Consider the following 19586-nt stretch of genomic DNA (forward strand, 5'->3'; position numbering starts at 1 on the left):
AACAAAAAAGGTTCTATTTCAAGATATTGTGCAAGCAACCATATATCTACAATAGACCGAAAATGATGAATGAAATTTGTATTTTGATGAGGGTCATTATGTTTTTCAGGAGGCATGGCAGTGACATTTCTCACATTTTCACCAATTTTATTTGGAAAGTTTTCGAAGTGGCTTTGCTATACAATTGTAAGAAATTGAAAATCGATTTTTGATTGAGGTTAAGCAAAGGATTACTGATTTGTATGTCTTGGCTTAATGACTTGCTTCTTTTGGCATCAGACATTGCTTTTGTTTGCTGAATTTTAAGTAATGAATTTTAAATTGTTGCTTTGTTATACTCCGTATATCATGAATCGGCTTGAGAATTTTATTGATGATATTGCTAATTATAAGAGATTATGGAAGTAGAAGAGCCTTAAAAGATATTGATAAAACTTGTTTAGAATAAGAGCAAAGAAGCCGATCATATGACATGAACCAGACCATAGTTAAACAAGATTGATACTGAACATATCAAGAGCAGCAATAACCAAAATCAAAGGCAAAGCAGTATATAAGATCTGTGGTAGTAAAATGTTACCTTTACATTGCTGTGTGAATCAAACTCCTATTGTCCTCGCTCTCCACACCAGCAACTAATAATGAATGTATCAGCACCACGATATTTGTTATTGAAACTGCCAATCAATTCAACCGAAATTAGAGTTCAGCAAAAACTTATTAACTATCATGAGTAATCTAAAGTCACTATTTCAAACACTTATATAAAGGTATTGCAGTACTATTCTTTCCCATTCTGATTTCTGACCAAATAGTACATACTTTATGGTATGAATTTCAAATGTTGCTTTGTTCTGCTTGTTAATAGTCTAACTTTGCCTTGACTCAAGATGATTGATGAAGTCAGAATGTCAATTGACATGAGCAAATTGATATCTAAAACTTGAAACCGATGAGCCCTATTGAAATTCTTGCATTTTTACCAATCTGCAATTTTGATCAATTCCAGATTGGTACAAAATGTGAACAAAAAGATAACGTGCCTCAATATATTTTGTGAGTGCAACTTTGATGAATAAACTTGAACAATGAGATAAGAATCATTGCCGAATTAAATCAATTCCCAAGTTAAAAATAAAATTATACTGTTCAGAAGCTTACGGGGAGCATAGCTCGAAGTAAGATTGGGCAGAGTAACTAGAAGGGCAAACTTCCTTTACTTCAACAAAGCACCGAGTGCTCTGAGCTTCCTAGCTTATGCAATTGCTACTTCCAGATTGCAAGCTCGCAACAGCTACAACTGCCGCCCTCTATACTTTAGTACCTTCATTAAACCAGAGGTACAGTGGATTGTGGGAGTGAGGCAAGCGAGGGAAATTGGGATAGAAGGTACAGGTTCAGTACATTGTGTTTCCATTGTGCATCAGGAAGACCAATTCAGTGTACATGTCTTTCTTAGTTGATACCAATTTTAGCAAAATCCTTGTTTCATACGGAGTACTACTTTGTCGTTCCAACAATCCATATTAGGTGCATCCTAGTATGCCACACCAACCACCCTTTATTGGATGTTAAGCTTATGATTTGTAGAAGATTTTGGGACATCCAATTGAGAGAATGGGAAAGAAAAGCAGAAGGAAGGCTATCCTGCACTGCTTCTAAGGCAAATTTCATTCCATCTGGTTGGTAAATATCCCTAATCTTGGCAGCACAATACATGCCATATAAATATATACAGATAAATAAGTCCTGACAATTACAAATATGTATATACATTCTCAAGCTAAATTTTCCTCTTCCCACGTCTTCCAGAATCTAAGTCAACAAGCCGCGAGGATGAAGTTACTGGCATTGATGAGGCCAGACCAATAGATTCTGGGATGTCAAGATCAACCTTCATAGACGAACTTGCCATAGCACGTTTATTATCAGATTTGAGTAGCTGGTGAACTTCAATTTTATCTTCGCTTATCTGCAGTGGTAAAACAAGAGCGGATGAATTGATGCATAATGAAAGCTTACCAGCTCAATATGGTGAATTGATGCATAAGCAACCTAATGAAAGCTTACCAGCTCAAGATGGTGAATTGATGCATAAGCATCTGCAAGTCTTTTATGCAGATCATCTATCTTCTTTCTTTGGTACTCTGAATTCTCCAATTCATTTCCCCTCTCTCCCAACTCCTGATACAGTGCTGCAGTTGCACAAATTAAAAAACTAAGAACCTCATTTGGCTAGAGAACAATCATCATCGCAATAGATGATCAAAAAAAATTTGTTTTGGCTATTACATTTATACTCATTAATCATCCAAAAAGTCCATCAGATAGCCTTTCCACAATCAACACATAATTAGAGGTTGACGATTAATACACAACAGGTGTTTCAATCTCCTATTGATACACTGTTTAGGTGTTTCAATCACCTATTGATACGCTATATGGTGTTGTGGTCCATAGAATATATACATCACCTACCATTTAACATCAATGAAATTGTTTAATTCAATAACACATCAGAACCCCTGATGCAAGCTCAAAATCTTGGCAGAATGTGATCCTAAGCTTCAGCAGATGGCAGAATGTGGCTTGATCAATTGTACATATTACTAGTTAAAATCTTGGCTTTTTTGGCCTTAATGTCGTTTCTTGTATTCTGGTGGTTCATAATTTGAACAAGCTTGGTCTTCAGGTGTATTCTATCTTTTCTGTAAGTTTATTTTCAGGTGTCTGTCTTTATTACGAAGTATATGTTTGCTGAACTTAGAGAGCTATTTTGTTTGTTAAAGTGAGACTAAAGCTCTAGACAAACCTGAGAGAACTGATAGTACCCAGATCTGAGTTGGAATATCATTAAGTTTCTTCGCCAATGTCAAAGCAGACCTCAAAATTTCTCTAGCTTGTGAAGTGTCATGAAGAGCAAGGGCCAGACTTCCAAGAATTGTTAGATACTGCGAAACCAGCTGAAGATTTCCCAGATTACTGTGAGTTATTTGCAATCCAGTAGCCAGACGTATCCTGCAGCATAGAAGCAAATTAGTGAAATTAACAAACCTCAAACAATTGCCAAAGCCATATAAAGCAGAATTAAATTCTCGTCTTTTTTAATTCTTTGAGTCCCATATTTCTCTCTACCTTGCCAAAATCCCAAATAAGATAACGTACAAAGAGATATTCTCATAAATAAGGTTTACAAAATAGAATAAGAAAAGCTAAACTTCATTGCACGACAGGCACAAGAACAGCAGTGTAAAATAGCAAGTTTTGGCTAATTTAAGCCTGGTCAAATGTTCAAGCTCATTAATTTAAGCCTGGTCAAATTTAAGTCTTCACCTGCATCTCATTAATGGCTGTTAAAATGTGGTCCACCGTCCACATTTGTAACATATGTTAACAGCCCAGAAAGGTCTCAATCTTACCATTTCACTCATATCTTTCGCTGTAAAATCTTCAACTCCACTCTGATCACTAGTTACTATTTTACGTAATTATTTACTGATCCTGATTATATAATTATTGATTTCTGCCCAGCCTATTGCCGGCCATGCCACTTAAAGTCCACATTACATTGTCATGGATTCTCCACTGTAAACCATTGATCATATTTGAAACAATGATACCCTACCTTCAAAAACGATTCTCCATTCAAATCACCAATTACTGTATTCCGAACCCGTTTAGTAATTGGTTCACAATGAGATAAGAGAGAAAAGACAGCCTATTTCAATAGCATCAATGCAATCTCCTTCAACCTCCCGCTCCCCACCTCCTCCACCCCCCACCCCCCCACCCCCGGGGCTGGCCTGCTTCTCATAAATTATGGTTATCCAAAGGTTAGATAATTACTTCCACGTTCCATACCCATATCCCTCACAAAACTCTTCACATCCAAGGTCCAATCATCATAGTTATTGTAGTCCATTATAACACCATAATAAGCAAGTCAATTAAAACAAAAAATCTCATAAAAAATTCCTGTCTAAACAGCAATGCCTCATCACTAACCAGTCGAAATCTCGTTGCAGCTACCTTTCCATGATTTCTAAAGGTTAGTCAAAATATTCTGTAAAGCCATAGATGTGCCAAAAAGTGTAAGAGCAGAGCTATATAAAATTGATAAGTGCTCATTCTGATAAAAGTATAGCTATTCAAATGACATTTAAAACGTAACCCGCGATATTTGATGTGTTTGTAGCAATCCAATTTAAGCAAAGGATGGATCAAGATTCTAAATACATACCGCGCTTCCTGAAAGTTGTGCTGCTTCATCAACAGAAGACCATAACCAAACAGAACACTTGTTTTCTCTCGTGCTCCAATGAAAGAATCCACCACCCTATAGACAGGCCCTATTAAATCAAGAGCCTGCCAGGATACAAAATTAATAAAGGAGGAGTCTTGTATGCACAATACATTCAAATCACCAATGTTTCTTTCTATTAAAAAATAAATTAACTTTATCTATGCCAGGACAAAAATAATTACCTGTGAAGAAGATTCTGCATCACCATTACATATGTAAGAGACAGCAGCATATACTTGACACATAGCTTGAATTGACTTGCTCTCTGTCATCTGCAAAAGATTTCAGAGTCAGGAGCATTTTGTTGTTCCAGTAAGAAAAAGACTAAGCTTATGTATATCATGACTTCAGATCTACCGAAAACCAAAATTATAATACAAAGTATGTACCTTTGCTGCTACAACAAAATGGAAAGCCGCCTCATTGAAGCAGCCAACTGAGTGTGCATATTGTCCTCTTAGCATCTCAATAATGCTCTCACAAGCCTGTAAGATTGTCGGAAAGCGAATGTACCAGTTTCTCATCTGCACCAAAGCCTGTAAAGGCATATGAATAAAAAGAAACAGAATAAGTGTTCAGACATTTAATCATATAATAATAGGCCATATCTGGACTCAGATTATACTTGTCATCCTCATCCAGGACAACCATGTTCAAATAAAAAACTACAATACATGCCTAACCTCTCCACACAAATCAGTCGGCCAATGCAATATCAATGTCACTAAAATAAGTTGCAGGAAATGCAAATTTACAATTGATATGAAAATCACTGGATAAGCAAAGCCTAGTCAGGCTAAACTAAATTCCTAAATCCTAACTAAATAGCTGTTAATAGTGGTCGAAGTTTATATTACAGTTTCAAAAAAAGCATGCATCTCAGTAAGCTAAAATTGAGGCTTCATGTGTACCCAAGCCAGCCTATCCCTGTGTGTAGATGTCACACTCAAAAAAGTTACATATATTGATAAAGTGCATGCTCGGGATTTTAAAAAAATAAAACAAATAAGAGATCAGGGTCAAGAAAGCTGAACATAAACATAATGGAGCCTAACAATAAGCTAGCTTTTGTTCGAAGCTGACAAAAGGTACACACAGCTACACTTTATAATAAGATTAAGATTATTAATACAGAAGAGATATGAGGAGAGAAGGACCAGATGTTCAGCATCATCAAGATATACAGGGAAAAAGAAATTTTAAAGAAAATAAAATAAACCTCTAATCCAAGTTAAGGGTGAATGAGACACAAGGAGCTCAATTTCTACCAGTGTGAGTCTAGGAAGTAGCCAAATACACCAATTGATCCCATAATTCAAAAGACATTCAATCAAAAGACCAACCATGAAAAATAATACAGTACTAACTCTGTTCCTATATGTTTTTAATACTTTCCCCATAAGTCCGTTCCTTAAAGTCCTCTACACTTTCACTTTATTCCATTTTTGGCAAACCCCATATAATACCTTACCTCTCTTACCCAAAGTATTTACACTTACACTCACTTACTTTTCCTATTACCATCCAGTCACCACATCAACACTATCTCTCCAATTGCATAAATTGTTGTGATTAAAAATTTCAAGAACGAATAGAAATGGAGGTAGTAAACAAATAAAAGCAACTAAAAAGCGAAAAGTAATTCGCCACAAAGTTTTGCACCCCTTCTCACGACACTCATACAGTGGACATCAAATTACAAAACAGAGAGTGGAGCAACCCAGTTATCAACGTCAGGAAATACCTGCCATGTACATGCTCACAACAGAGCAACAAGTTGATCCCCATCTCACAGTTAGCAGAAAACAAAAACTTCCTAACTGAAATGATCTTAACTACTGTATACGACATCCATTCAAAAGCTTCCCAGCACGCCCTCTCATCTGCCTCCCCTCGGCTGCCTTCCCACAGTAAGCAGTTAAGCACATACATAAATCATTTCTACTCTCAATTGAGTTGCGTCATATGTCAGTATCACTAGTAATTCAAAGATGAACAGTCTGCTTCTTAAAATATTTGTTCTACAACAAAAGCTCCAAATGTTAGCCTGAAAATCTAACAAGGCGAGTGTTTAGGAATCGAGTTTTTTCAAAACGGTGGCTGGTTTACGCTTTGGTGTTTCTTTTCATAACTCTTCGTATAACACTTTTAAATGACTCGACATCCAGATAGCATCTCCATCTCATTTCTTTTTCAGAAAATAAAGGTTTTTGAGAGGATTTACTGCTTAGCATCTAGAGACAGATTGCATTTACTAGCGAACGAGAGCAATTATACCTGATGTATTTGCCTAATGTGGTAAAATAAAGGACAAGTATATGGACAATGTAATGAAGTCATCTATTTGAGCAAATAAAAAATGCACCTTAACAAAAGTCTTACGTGTGTAAGGAATTTGGATGCCACAACCTCAGATAAACAACCCATTCAAATCAATGGGGCTGAATTATCCTAATCATGGTAAACACAACTAAACTGACCTTGAATCAGATCATCCCCCCAAAATGTAAAGATTGATAAAAGTATCCACAATTCTCCAAATCAACCATTAACTCAAGTAAGATAACACCACCTCTCCCCTCCCCATACAGCCTACTTATGAACTCCATGTTTATCCCCTTAATAAAATCCTGCGCAAATGACACATCAACCAACTTGATAATAAATAGAAAGAGAAAGTAGAATTTTCATGAATCAAACCAAAAGAAACCATTGACCGTCTCCTCAAATGACCACTATCCTTATATAAAACATAATCATTCCTCTTTATCACCTCATAGAAAATGTAAGCAGAATAAACACCCTACCATAAGAACTAGTCCCATTTTTCAAATTCCTTGGTACACAACATAACATATTTATACATCCCAAAAAGTCTGGAAATATGTCATAAGACCATCTGGAGATGGAACTCAATGGTCTCCAATATTGAACAGATTCTTCTAGAGTTCATCAATACCAAAAATTAACTTTACTCCTCAAAAAACAACTTAATATACAACAAAGCTCACACTAGCTTTAAGATCTCGCAATTAAGAGATGTTTACATATAAAAAGTAAACATTACATCTGGCAATTAAAAGAAGTTCAAAGTAAACCATCATATAAAATCCATTAATTAGAAAACAAATATTAGATCTTGCAATTAAGAGATATGAAGACTTGGGATAAAGTATAAGATGTATAGTCAAAATCAAAACCAAAACTACAACTATATTTGCTCAATAAACGGGAAAAATGAGCACCAAAATCCAAAATTGATATTATTCTTGCGAAATAACTGCAGCAAAATGGATACCGAAATTTTTACCAAAAAAAATGGATACTGAATTAAGTAGCCTCAATTCTGAGTTGTTGGATAATGGAGTATCTTCTTAATTGACGAAAATTAGAGCAAGTGTGATTTGCTCACTATATTGAATATCACCTCACAGGAGGAAGAAAATTCATTATATAGAACCATTTGTGCTTGTTAATTCTATCATGGGTACGATTTATTTTGCTTAGTAAATTTAAGTAGCTTAGAGATTTAAACAAAGAAGATCCTACAAAGCAAAGAGAAGGATTCATAAGAAAAGGAAAAAAAGGAAGAGTGTGTGCAGCGCACAAAGGACAAAAAATGAAGGTCAATCATTTGAAGATTGACTTTTTAACTGGATTCCGACAAAACGGTGTGGCTCTTAAAAGATATGGTTTTATAAGGTACTTTCTCACAAAATAGAAAATTATATACAAAAAATATTATAAAAGGTATTCTCTCGCATTTTACGATTTAAAAGGTGTGTTGTCACGAATTTCCTATATATATACATATATATATATAGGTAATAATTAATTAAAGAAATTAGGATCTTTTACTAAATTTGCTAGTTCGGCAAAAGTATTTGGTAATAAGGCTATTAACATATTTTAATACTAACACTAGCTAAAATATTGAATCGAGGCATATTTACATCAAACCACAATAAAACCTTTTTTTCCTTTTTTGTTTTCCTTGTGAACTAGCCTAAAATTTATTTTTGTTTACTGTAATTTTTTTTTTTTTTAGTATTACAACCAAATTTCAGCCTCTTCATAGCCATTCTCATCACTTTTACACCACTTTTTCATCTAATTCTCTATTATTACATTCAATAATTCTAAATTTGATCACAAATGACAGCTAGTTTTCAGATCAAACCCAATTTCATTTAATATTGGTCTCGCAATTGCAAATTAATATGACATTAACAGAGTGGGATTTTATAAATGTACAAATATCTATCTAAAATATTTTTTTTTCCAGTATTTTAAAATGTTCCTTTGAATTTTGCTCAAAATAGAAGTAGGATCTTACTTTGGAACCACAATTTGAAAAATGGCAGACTGGCTATAGTGAAAAAGTAGAAACTACGGCGAGGTTTTTTTTTTTTTATTATTTAATCTTGATTGATGTTGAATTTATTTCGCTGTTATTAATGTTTTGGTGATATTATTCAGAGCTTTGTACTTTTGGTAGTTGAAAGTTTGATTAACTTATCGAGGTCTTGGACTTTGACCAAAATATATAAAGAAAATAGTATTTCCTAAGAACGTGTCTTGTTATAACTTAGCATATACAAAGAAAATTGTAGTCATACCTAGTGATGCACTTAAATAGATATGGAGGGAGTAGTACTTACTTTGAAGAGGTAGGTAAGAAATGTTGTGGGTTTTCTTTAAAAAAAACAAAAAATGAACCTATGAAAAGAAAAACAAACCTAGATTGGTTCATAACAAGAAAAGTAAAAAAATAAAAATAAAAAAGAATTAATTGTGGTACATGCCCTCCAACTCAAGGCTTTGGCTAGTTTTAAAATTAGAATTTATAAATAGCCACTATAAGATATAATTTTGTTAAACTAGCCACTTTAGTAAGAAGATCCCAAAAATTATGGATGCACCTTTTCATTTATGGAATTAGAGTTATAGGTCCTTGGGGGAAAGAAATAAAGAAAATTTAGATAAAACAACAAGATAAGTGGGATAAATGACTGAAAAGAAGTTTATAAAAAAGAGAAAAAGAATGATAAGCTAGACATATTTAACTGGGAACGTAGATTAAAAACAAAAAATTTAAAAAAAAAAAAAAAAAAAAAAAAAAAAAAGACCACACGTGTTAGGGGATATGATCCTCTGTCCAAATGCAACCTGCTTTATCTACATCTACTTGCAGCCAATATACCAAAGAATTTATGTGTAACTTATATCTGAATTCAAACATTTATAGAATATTGCAGGATCGCCCGCCCTCCCCCCCCCCCCCCAACTCCTGTCTCCGCCCCTTTCCTCATGCAAAAGCTTTCTGGTAGTTGTTAGATATGATTTTAAATCAGTACTAATCAAATAGTCTCCTAGAATTTTGACTAATTGGAACGCTGATATCTGTGGTAAAACTCAGCTACCTAACATTGGAATGGAAAAATTCAGAATCAACAAATAAAAAACTGATTGCCTTATATCAAGTTGAGGTAGTGTAGAAGAAAAACTGCAATACTGTATGGAAATTTACAAGCCTGCCTACAGATTTTAATTCAATAAATTTACATTCAAAAGAGCTGAACATGCAAAAGAGTATTTTCTACCCAATCAGGTTCAATTGTGTGCTTTATCCATCAGAAAAGTCCAAATTATAGAACAAAACAGAAAAATGGGCAACGTGAAAGAAATCTGTAGCAATAAGATAAACATAACAGGGAAAAACTCCTTTGTGCATATAGGAAGCTAACAACCCACCTCTTGAGCTTCAACAAAATCAGCTCGTGTGAGATCCACTGCCACCTTATTTTCGAGAAATTGCATCAACAGCATCAGATAGACACCAGCCATCCAAATAGCAGAGTGCTGGAGATCTACTTCTGTAAAAAAAAAGGATAAAGCTACTTTCACTTTGGTAATACTTCTGATAAATCATTTTATTTAACCAGACTCAAGGTAGTAGAGACAGCTCCACCATGGCTTGCAAAGAGATAGGTCATAATACTATACTTCCTCCATTTCCTTCTAGTTGACACAATTCTTTAGGCACGTTTGGAAATGCACTATTTCAAACATCAATATCTTCAATTATTAATAGGAAAATATTATTAAAAAAATAAAGTTCACATTTGTAAAATATACATTGAGACGCATCTAGTAGGAACCCACATAAATATTTTTTTTCTCAAGTATAAATAACACAATGATGTTAGAGTAACTAACGTGAGTAAAGCCCAAAGTCAAAATATGTCAACTAATAAGAAATGAAGGAAGTAGTAATTAAAGAAGGGTTTGTCCTAAATCAAAGATTGAAAAACATAAAAAATAAATAAAAAAAAAAGGCACAAAGCCACAAAATAAGTGACTTAAAAATTTAATTACTAAAGTAACAATACATTATATGAACATAGATAAAATCCAATACATTAATAAAATAATAAAATAAAAAAATAAAAAATAAATAAAAAACAACTCATTAAAATAGAGATCCCATTAAAGTGGTTTTTGTGACAAATTTGATGAAACTGAAAACAAAATTTGGCCAAATTGTCTTACAGAACTATGAAATCGACTCAATTGCGCTGCAAGGCTGTATAAATTCAAATTAGAGAAATTGAAAGAGTACATTTATCCAAGGAAATAGAATACTATATGATGAAACGGCATGAATGAAAAGGTTTCCTTAAATTATTTAACTAAATATGGATGTTAGGGAAATGCCACGTGGCACTTTGTATGGCTTGCAAAATTTCCTGTTTTAAAATATTAGTATAGATTTCTAAACTTTGGTGTAAGAAAAAGCTGTGAGCCTTTTTTCGCTTAGGTGCATCTCACTAGACCACTATTTCTTTGTGCATCAGTGCCTATGCTTTATGCACTGTCTAGTCTTTAAAAATTCCTTTCATTTCCCCTATAATGTTTTCAAGGTAAGACGACAGTTAAAATTTCAACTGAAATCACTACACCCAAGTGATACACAGGTTTTTATTAGTTTAAATGCTGTAGATTACTATTTATACAACTCAATTATTGGTGTTTTTGGCCAATAGTTCAGATTTTATTTCAAAGACTAATCCAACTTACCTCTTACACCATCTGTGATTCCCAGCCTTAATAGTTCAACTGCAAGAAAATACATGTGAAGCATTCAGTCAGAGAATAGTCTATTTGTGTATACTACAAACTGTAAAAAGTCAATTTAATTAAACATGATGCTTTTTGCTATTATCAAAATCCTAGCTAAGAGGACAATATAGTGAACCACTCTTGTAAAAAAATTAAGTGTCTCATGTCTAACATGCAAAAATACTTAGGGAAAACTTCAGGAGACATCTTAGGCAAAAGTTATTATAGATATTATTTCTTCTTTTTTTTTTTTTTTGTACCCTTACCACTAAGAAAGTGGAATGTTTTAATAGGTACTCCCTCCGTTCCTTATTGTTTGCCCGATTTGAAATCTTCATTTTGAGTAATTTTTTACAACACTTGGTTGAAGATATCAATACTAATATTTAATAACAGGAAAACTTAAAAGAAATCTATATTGATGTTCAAAAAGGTGTGCATTTGAAATTGTGCAAAAAGACAATTGTGATAGACAAAAAGGAGTGGAGAGAGTACAATATTTAATATAGACATGCAGCATAGCGACAAGATGACCAATCAAAATAAGAACTAAATTTAATGACAATAAGAAACCTAAAGACGCGATTAAAAAAAATATTAAAAAATTAAAAAACAACCAACCTTGGATAACTTGAATTCCAGATTGAATCCGCTTTGCACACTCCTTAAATTGTCCTTTTGGGCGCCCAAAAATTACAACCATAAGGTCCACCAAAGCATAAACTGCATTCTTGGGCAACCACTCCCCATCAATAGGATATGGTGCCAGCTCGAGCTTGTCAGCAGATAGCCTCCTCTCATAATCAACACTAGCAGAATCAGTATAACCTTGTGGAATTGAATTAGATGTGGTTATAATCCTGAGCTGCTGCTGAAGATGAGCACGTTTCTCAATAAGTAGTGAGCAATCCCTGTGCTTCATAGCAGGCTCGGAGAGAGAGTGGTTCAAAGCGTTGAGTTCACTGGTTAGTTTACGAACATGCTCTGTTTGCTGCAAGTCAGCCTTCATAGCAGCATCAAGCTTGTCAATGTGTTGAGCAACATTCTTGTAGTCGCATATACGAAACCGATAGAAAATGTGCAGTAGCTCATTATAAAAAAGCAAACCAAGACATTGCTGTGTCTGCAAAGGAGTGGCAAAATCAAGATGGGTACACAAAGCGGGAGGTCATCAGCTTCACAGCAAGAAAATTATAATCATCAACGAACAAAGTTTCAATAACAAATTGATGACTAAGGAAAGGAAAACATAAATTGCAAGATAAACCGAACGATTAATTTAGCTAAATATAAAAATTAAAGGAGGCCAGGAGTGCAACATTAAAAACAATCATCCTTTTCGCAATCTTCGCTTTGACTAATGCAATATGGGTTATTAAACAAGTTTCTTCATTATAATTTTACTTGTACTTAACAAGGATTAGCCATAAATAAGGAGAGATGGAACGATAAAACGTGGCCAATAGGTCCTAAAGATCTAGAAACAAATCGAGTTTTGATTCTAGCAAAAGACATCCAATATATCATTCATTGCAGTTCTATTCCACTCTCCCCCTTCCTTGCCAGAGCTATTCCCATATGAATATAAAATTCAAGAAAGATGGCCAAGTTGAGAAAACCAAACAAAGAGTTTAACTAGACTCAAACTAAGCACAACCACAAGAGAAAGAAATCACTGCAAATCTGTAAATCCTGCCAGTGCTCACACCAATTTCAGGTCCCTCATTGCCTAATTCTCCCACTTCTCTGGTGTATCTCATAAAACATTCAAGAATCCATAGAAGCAACCAGATACTCAAATATTCAATCATATCCTTACATGTAGCAAAATCTCCAAGCACTCCACCAAAATCTATAGTGGAGCCAGGAGGGTTGATACAAGAATGTCACCCGAAATTCTGGAATTAGGTTTATTTAGTTCTTGGATGCCTAAAGAATTTCAAATCTTACCTTTTGTCCAAATTCTTTGATGTTCTTAAGGCACTTAGATAAAGGAATTGAAAACTTACTTGTAATTAGTGAATCCCAACACACATCCCACATCCCAACCTCTCCTCTCGAGTCAAGAAAGAGGGAGTATTTCCCAAACAGCATATTTGGATTTGAATTTCCATAATTCAGATTAACAATTGAATATTATAATTCCAAAGAAACTCTTGTAACCAAACACTACCTAAGAGAATTTGATAGTCAAACCATTTGAGATCTAAAATCTAAATCAAAAAAGAGCCTAAGATCCAAAATTTGAAGCATCAAATAACAAAGAGAATAAATGTTTGTGCACAGGGAAGTGTTTGACTTTTCCAAGTGAATAAACATTTACCATCTATTGCTAATCACTAAATCCCAAGAACGAGTACGTGGGATATGTTATACCCCATGTAATTGAAATACTTTTTTTTTTCCTACGAGATACATATATCTTATTCATACGAAGTTGGGAACATGGGACATATTGTCACCAAGGGGAAATATGAGAGTTTGAGCAGCCTCTTCTTTGGAGCGGTGATAATTCCGATGTGAGAAGCCACTCTAGCAATACATATCTAAAGGCTCCTGGGACCTGATGGAGTTTCCACTATTATGTACTTTCCCTATCTCAAACTGTCTTTCAATTCGGCTTCACTGTGCATATTATAAAACTAATAGGAGATGGGCAAAGTCATAATTGAATGTGTAGGTATTGTGAGAGAAAAAAGGTTAAGTGATTTTCCCATTAAAAGTAAGTGGAAATTAAATTGTGATGGACCAAATTGGCTAAGTAGAAGACAAAATTTGGATGAGTAGTGAAAGCATGAAAGCATGAGTAGTGACAATGGTTTTAAATTTGGATGTGATCACAGTTGTGACAGCATCCGCACACCACTAGCCAATGCGGATGGTTTGTGACAATAACGTCCTATCGTGATAGCAGTAAGATCATTAAACTTTAAAATGTGGTTGAGATACGATGATACATCAAAGATTTGATTCTCAGGTAATCACATGTTTGAATTAATACTAACAGAGGCAACTTTATTTTTTTAAAAAGCTACTCTTGGTTTCAGTCTCATTATAAACACAGTCAAATCCTTCTTCTCAAGGGCAGTTTAAGGGGGTGTTTGGCAATTGGTTTTTTGCCTAACTTTTGACTTTTGGCTTTTAATTTGGTCATACAGCCAAAAAATATGTTTGGTAATTGGCTTTTTTGTTGGCTTTTCAGCCAAATAGGAATAGCTTTTTCTATTGGCTTTTGGCTTGTTGACCCACTTTATCACTAATAAACAGCTAACAACCATAACTAATTTTACCAAACACTTTTGTAAACAGCCGGCTTAAACAACAAACTTAAAAAGTCAATCCATACAACTAATACTTCCGACTAGTCAAACAAGCCATCAGCCAACCGCCAATTGCCAAACAACCCCTAAATCCAAATCAAACAATTCACTAATTTTTTACTTGTATTTTAGAAACTTGAAATCAAGCAAGATTTTGTTCACACTTTAGACTTTAGCTTTTGGGTAACACCAAATTGATGACAATTGAGTAATTGACTAGTCACAAATCCAAGACAGGCAGGCCGTCTTCGTACATCTGCGGGTCGGACCCAAGAATTACATTGCCTGATAGCAGTGTTTATGAATAGTGAGAAGACTCAGAATTACTTGCTTTGACTGCATTGTGAGGAGTAGCTTACACAAAAAGGGAATCTTATGATATCTACAAGGGAGAGGTGGATATGGAATGAAAACCATAGTGAAGGAGATAACCAAATGCTTACTTTTGATAAGGTGGTTTATCTTGTTGGGTGAGACTGTGAGAAAGAAAGGACGGAGGTTACCCTGGTACTAATGGCATTTCTCGATTGCTTCTATGAGGGACAGTTGAATGAGGGACTCATAAATGCTGCCAGATCAAATGAGCCAAGAACTTGAACACTTTCGGTTTGTTAGAAACTTAGAAAGTAAAGAAATTATCCCAGCCAAAGTTCTATACACTTAATAAATACTCATGGCCACCTCTTGTACATTTTCTAAATGTGTTGTGTTAATTAAGAGGAAGGAGCTCCAATAATAAGAAGCTAACTATTTTTGTTTTCATCTATTAGTCACAAGAGGAGAGAGGCCACAGTTTTTCTTTTTTTTTTTTTTGAGTGTAGCAAGCCACACGTAGTGCTGTACAGGTGATTCTGAGCATGAACTATGTAGTAAACCAGCACAGAGAATGCACTCCATAACAAGCTAGAAGACGACAACAAACACAAATACCCATCTCAACATCAAGGCGCAAAAATCTTACTCATACAAAGCCTTTAAGCCCCTGTCTAGCTGAAGAGAAACAAATAAAAGCTTTCACACAACGGTCAGCTTGATTGGCTTGGTACATGAATATAGAACAGTATAACTTTAATGATGAAAAAGGTAGCAGGAAATTCTAGGTAATCACACTAAACAGGCAATAGAAAAGATTCATCCAGCAGCCCTGCACTTTTGTAGACAAAGAAATGTTAAATTACCTTATTCAAATCAAAAGAGTTCCACACCTCATCGCATTTCGCTAGAGCCCGTTCCACCAGGTCCACATCATCCCATTGCATCAAGTGGACATGAAGTTTCGATGTCGCGAAAAACATCTGACCACCACAAAAAATTTAAAAGGAAAAACACTAAACAAGTTATTGGATGAAGAATATGGTACACATAATCTATCATCATAGGATCTACCATATATAGGTCAAGAAAAACGTGTCAACATATTCTAATAGCTGTGAACAAGCATAACAGGATCATTCAATCAATCAATCAAAGCCTTAATCCCATAAGTGGGGTCGGCTACATGAACCAAAAGCGATTATTCCGTATAGTCATCCACAGAAATCTTCCTCCTCCATCCCTTACAATCAAATACCTCATTATCATACAAATCAAAATGATGCATTCATATCCTTCCTAACTCCTTCTAACCAAGTCTTTTTCAGTCTCCATCTACCTCGTTTAACCTCTCCATGATCCCACTCTTCCACCCTTCTTACCAGTGCACCCTAGGGTCTCCGTTTTACATGCCCGAACCAACGCATACGATTTTCGATCTTCATAACAAGATCATTGATAAAAAAAAATAAAAATAAAATAAAATAAAATTAAAAAAACCATGATATTTCAAGTAGATGGTAAGTCGTAGAGGGGCAATGGTTCAAAAGAAAGATCCAAGAACTGAGATATGAAAGATGAGGTAATTGCATTAAATTAAATATCCATTTAAGAATCTTAGATAATCTGAAGGCATAAACCAAAAGTTAAAAAACAATTTACTTCAAGCCATACCATATAGGACGCCTTTTGTGAAAATTAGTTACACAACCATCAAACGTAATGATAAGATAAAGATAGATAGGGATTCAGAGACTGGACTTGAGAATACTTGAATCCTAATTCCTACATTAAGGTACAACCAACGAAGGCAAAGAGATTTTAACTTGTTAAATTCTCAAAATCCTGGAAAGCTATAGGACTTAAGAACTACAACAAGTCAAATAATTCTTGAGACTGTGAGTTGATACAGACAAAAAGATAGAGACCGTTGATTTAAAGGCTATTACCTAAATTCCACAGATGATGATCACCAGACCAATAGATATGACAAAAGATGCTTTAATGGATACATGGAGTAAGCTCAAAGTTTTGAGCAATAGTTCATCACTTCATCCACACACCTCTAAATCCTTTTAGGGCTCGTTTGTTTTGATAATCCAACAGCCATGGCATAATTACCTGCACCACATCTTTACTCACCTTTGTCAGCACCATCCTCTCAAGCTTACTACACCATATTATTTAACAATCTCAAAGCCTAGTCAAGATGTCAATTAAGTTTTCGACTCCTATCCTAAGAAATCTAAGCCCATACCAAAACTTTAAACGATGGAACCCTTTACTAGAAGTCATTCCAGCATAGATACTCACAATCACTTCCCTTAATGTTATCAATACCTTCAAGAATTCTATTATTACAGACAATGTGCAAACACATTAATGGTACAATTTTTTTGCTCCCAATACCAGAGCAAAGGGCTGCTATTCTAAGTCTGTCAGAGACGATCACAGAAAACTATGAAAGATGTACTTGTAACGATGCTAGGATTCCAATTATAAAAAGTAATCGATATGTGTATCCAATCATAAAGGACGGCATCCCTAAAACATGGTTCTAGTATACATTAGACACCAAATACATATAATTAACACCCTAAATAAAGCTTACTGCTGTCACCAGACATGTAAGCAGCTAAGAGATCTTAGTTTACACATTTGATTTATTTGCAGATCCAGAAACATCTATATAGGTGAAAAAATCATATAAAACACAATATTGGTGTTGCCACCACTTATATCATCACATCTCAGTGATCTGACACTCCACCTAATGTAACACATTACAAAGTTACAATCAACACCAAGTCTCATAGCCAGCACTCAGTTGAGCACTAACCTGCAATTCCGGATAACATAATTCAGCAGCACAATTGTATCCTTGTTCAAGAGTAGCAAGGGAATTTTGATAGTCCCCTTCTATAATCAAAGCAGTTGAAAGCTGTGAACTGAAATTGCAATACCATAACTTTGCTGCAAAACTTCAACCAAACAAAATGTATCAATCCAAAACCACTCATAATCACACAACAATTAATGTTCTTTACTCTTTAGCAACATAGTTCAATCTATCCCATGATTTCGACACCAAATGCAATTCTAATTACCAACCAAATGAGCATAAGCATCGCAATTTCAAGAAAAACCTCAAAAGTATACAGTAAGTAGTGATGTTTAGAAACAAAGGAGATCAATCAACCCATGATTTGAGCTTCATAACAACCTAAAGTTGCACTCTTGAAAATAACAAAATGAGCATACCCATCACGAATTCTACAAAAATCTCTTAATCATTCAACACAATTACTGATTATCATTCTCATCCTTAAAATCAACAAAATGAGCATACCCATCACGAATTCGACAAAAATCTCTTAATTATTCAATACAATTACTGATTATTAGCAACAAGGGGATTCAATCCAACCCGTGATTTCAGCATCATAACCACCTACATTTTCATTCTTAAAACCAACAAAATGAGCATACCCATCACGAATTCGACAAAAACCTCTTAATCATTCGCCACAATTACTGATTATTAGCAACAAGGGAATTCAATCTAACCCATGATTTCAGCATCATAACCACCTACATTTTCATTCTTGAAATCAATAAAATGAGCATACCCATCCTGAATTCGACAAAAACCTCAATCATTCGACACAATTACTGATTATTAGCAACAAGGGTATTTAACCTAACCCATGATCTCCCCAAAAACATCAACAACAACAAAAATCATCATAAAATCCCAAAAAAAAAAAAAAAAAAAAGAGCATACCCATCACCAAGCGACTTCGTAAGCTCCAAACCCTTGTTCAAAATCTGCTTCTGAGATGGTATTGCCCCAACTAGATGATAACACTGACTTAACAAACTATACGCTCTAGATTTCAATTCGAAACACGAAGGAATCGACTTTAACAACAATTGCTGCAAAAATGAACATAAAATTACCAAATGAAAAACCCCTTTTGAGGAGAGAGAAAAAAGAAAGAGATGAACAAACATACAGAACGTTCAAGGTGAGATTTGGCATAATTGACATTGTGAGAATGGCGCAACAAAAGGGTGGCGATTCGAAGACGAGTTTTGACCTCGATTATTGGGAGGAATGAAACTGGGCTTTGGCAAATTGCTTCTAAACATTTGATTGCCTTTGCAAATTCGCCTTTTTGCTCATGATAATCTGCTAATCCCCACAAACCTTCTGCAAGTGTATCCATGGAAGTTTTTCTCTGTAATGGTGTGCTTCAATTTTGACTATTCGTAGGTAAGGCTGTTCATCGGTCCAAGAGCGGACCGGATCAGACTGAGCTGAAGACTGAAAATTAGAATTTTAAGAACTGAAAATTGGATCGATTAAACTGGCATCGATCCTAATCCGGATCAAAAGGATCGGTCCAAACCCCGAATCAGACCGCATTTGACCGATTTAAGAATTTTTTAATAAAATATTCTTAATTTTTAATAATTTTATGGAAAAGTCGAAAAAATTAAAGGAAAAAACTATATTTTAACGTCTT

The 19586-nt window shown here is 34.7% G+C and overlaps 1 protein-coding gene across 2 annotated transcripts; it reads right to left on the bottom strand.

Annotated features, from left to right (window-relative positions):
* Nucleotides 1-1609: 1609 nt before the first annotated feature.
* On the bottom strand, nt 1610-19371 carry LOC110736271 (sister chromatid cohesion protein SCC4-like). 2 transcript variants are annotated; one of them, XM_021916450.1, is made up of 13 exons: nt 19074-19371; nt 18842-18993; nt 17897-18038; nt 15924-16040; nt 12047-12548; nt 11384-11422; nt 10058-10179; nt 4693-4839; nt 4486-4575; nt 4241-4365; nt 2813-3018; nt 2071-2195; nt 1610-1972 (listed from the first exon to the last, which is right to left on the bottom strand). In XM_021916450.1, the coding sequence occupies exons 1-13, from the start codon at nt 19284-19286 to the stop codon at nt 1784-1786; spliced, it is 2169 nt and encodes a 722-aa protein (XP_021772142.1). In that variant the 5' UTR covers nt 19287-19371; the 3' UTR covers nt 1610-1783. The 2 variants fall into 2 exon arrangements, with proteins under 2 accessions (XP_021772142.1, XP_021772151.1); XM_021916459.1 differs by lacking the exon at nt 19074-19371 and having other exon boundaries at nt 17897-18030; nt 18842-18929.
* Nucleotides 19372-19586: the final 215 nt, after the last annotated feature.

The sequence above is a fragment of the Chenopodium quinoa genome, unplaced genomic scaffold (assembly GCF_001683475.1).
Source record: "Chenopodium quinoa cultivar QQ74 unplaced genomic scaffold, ASM168347v1, whole genome shotgun sequence".
Lineage (NCBI taxonomy): Eukaryota > Viridiplantae > Streptophyta > Magnoliopsida > Caryophyllales > Amaranthaceae > Chenopodium > Chenopodium quinoa.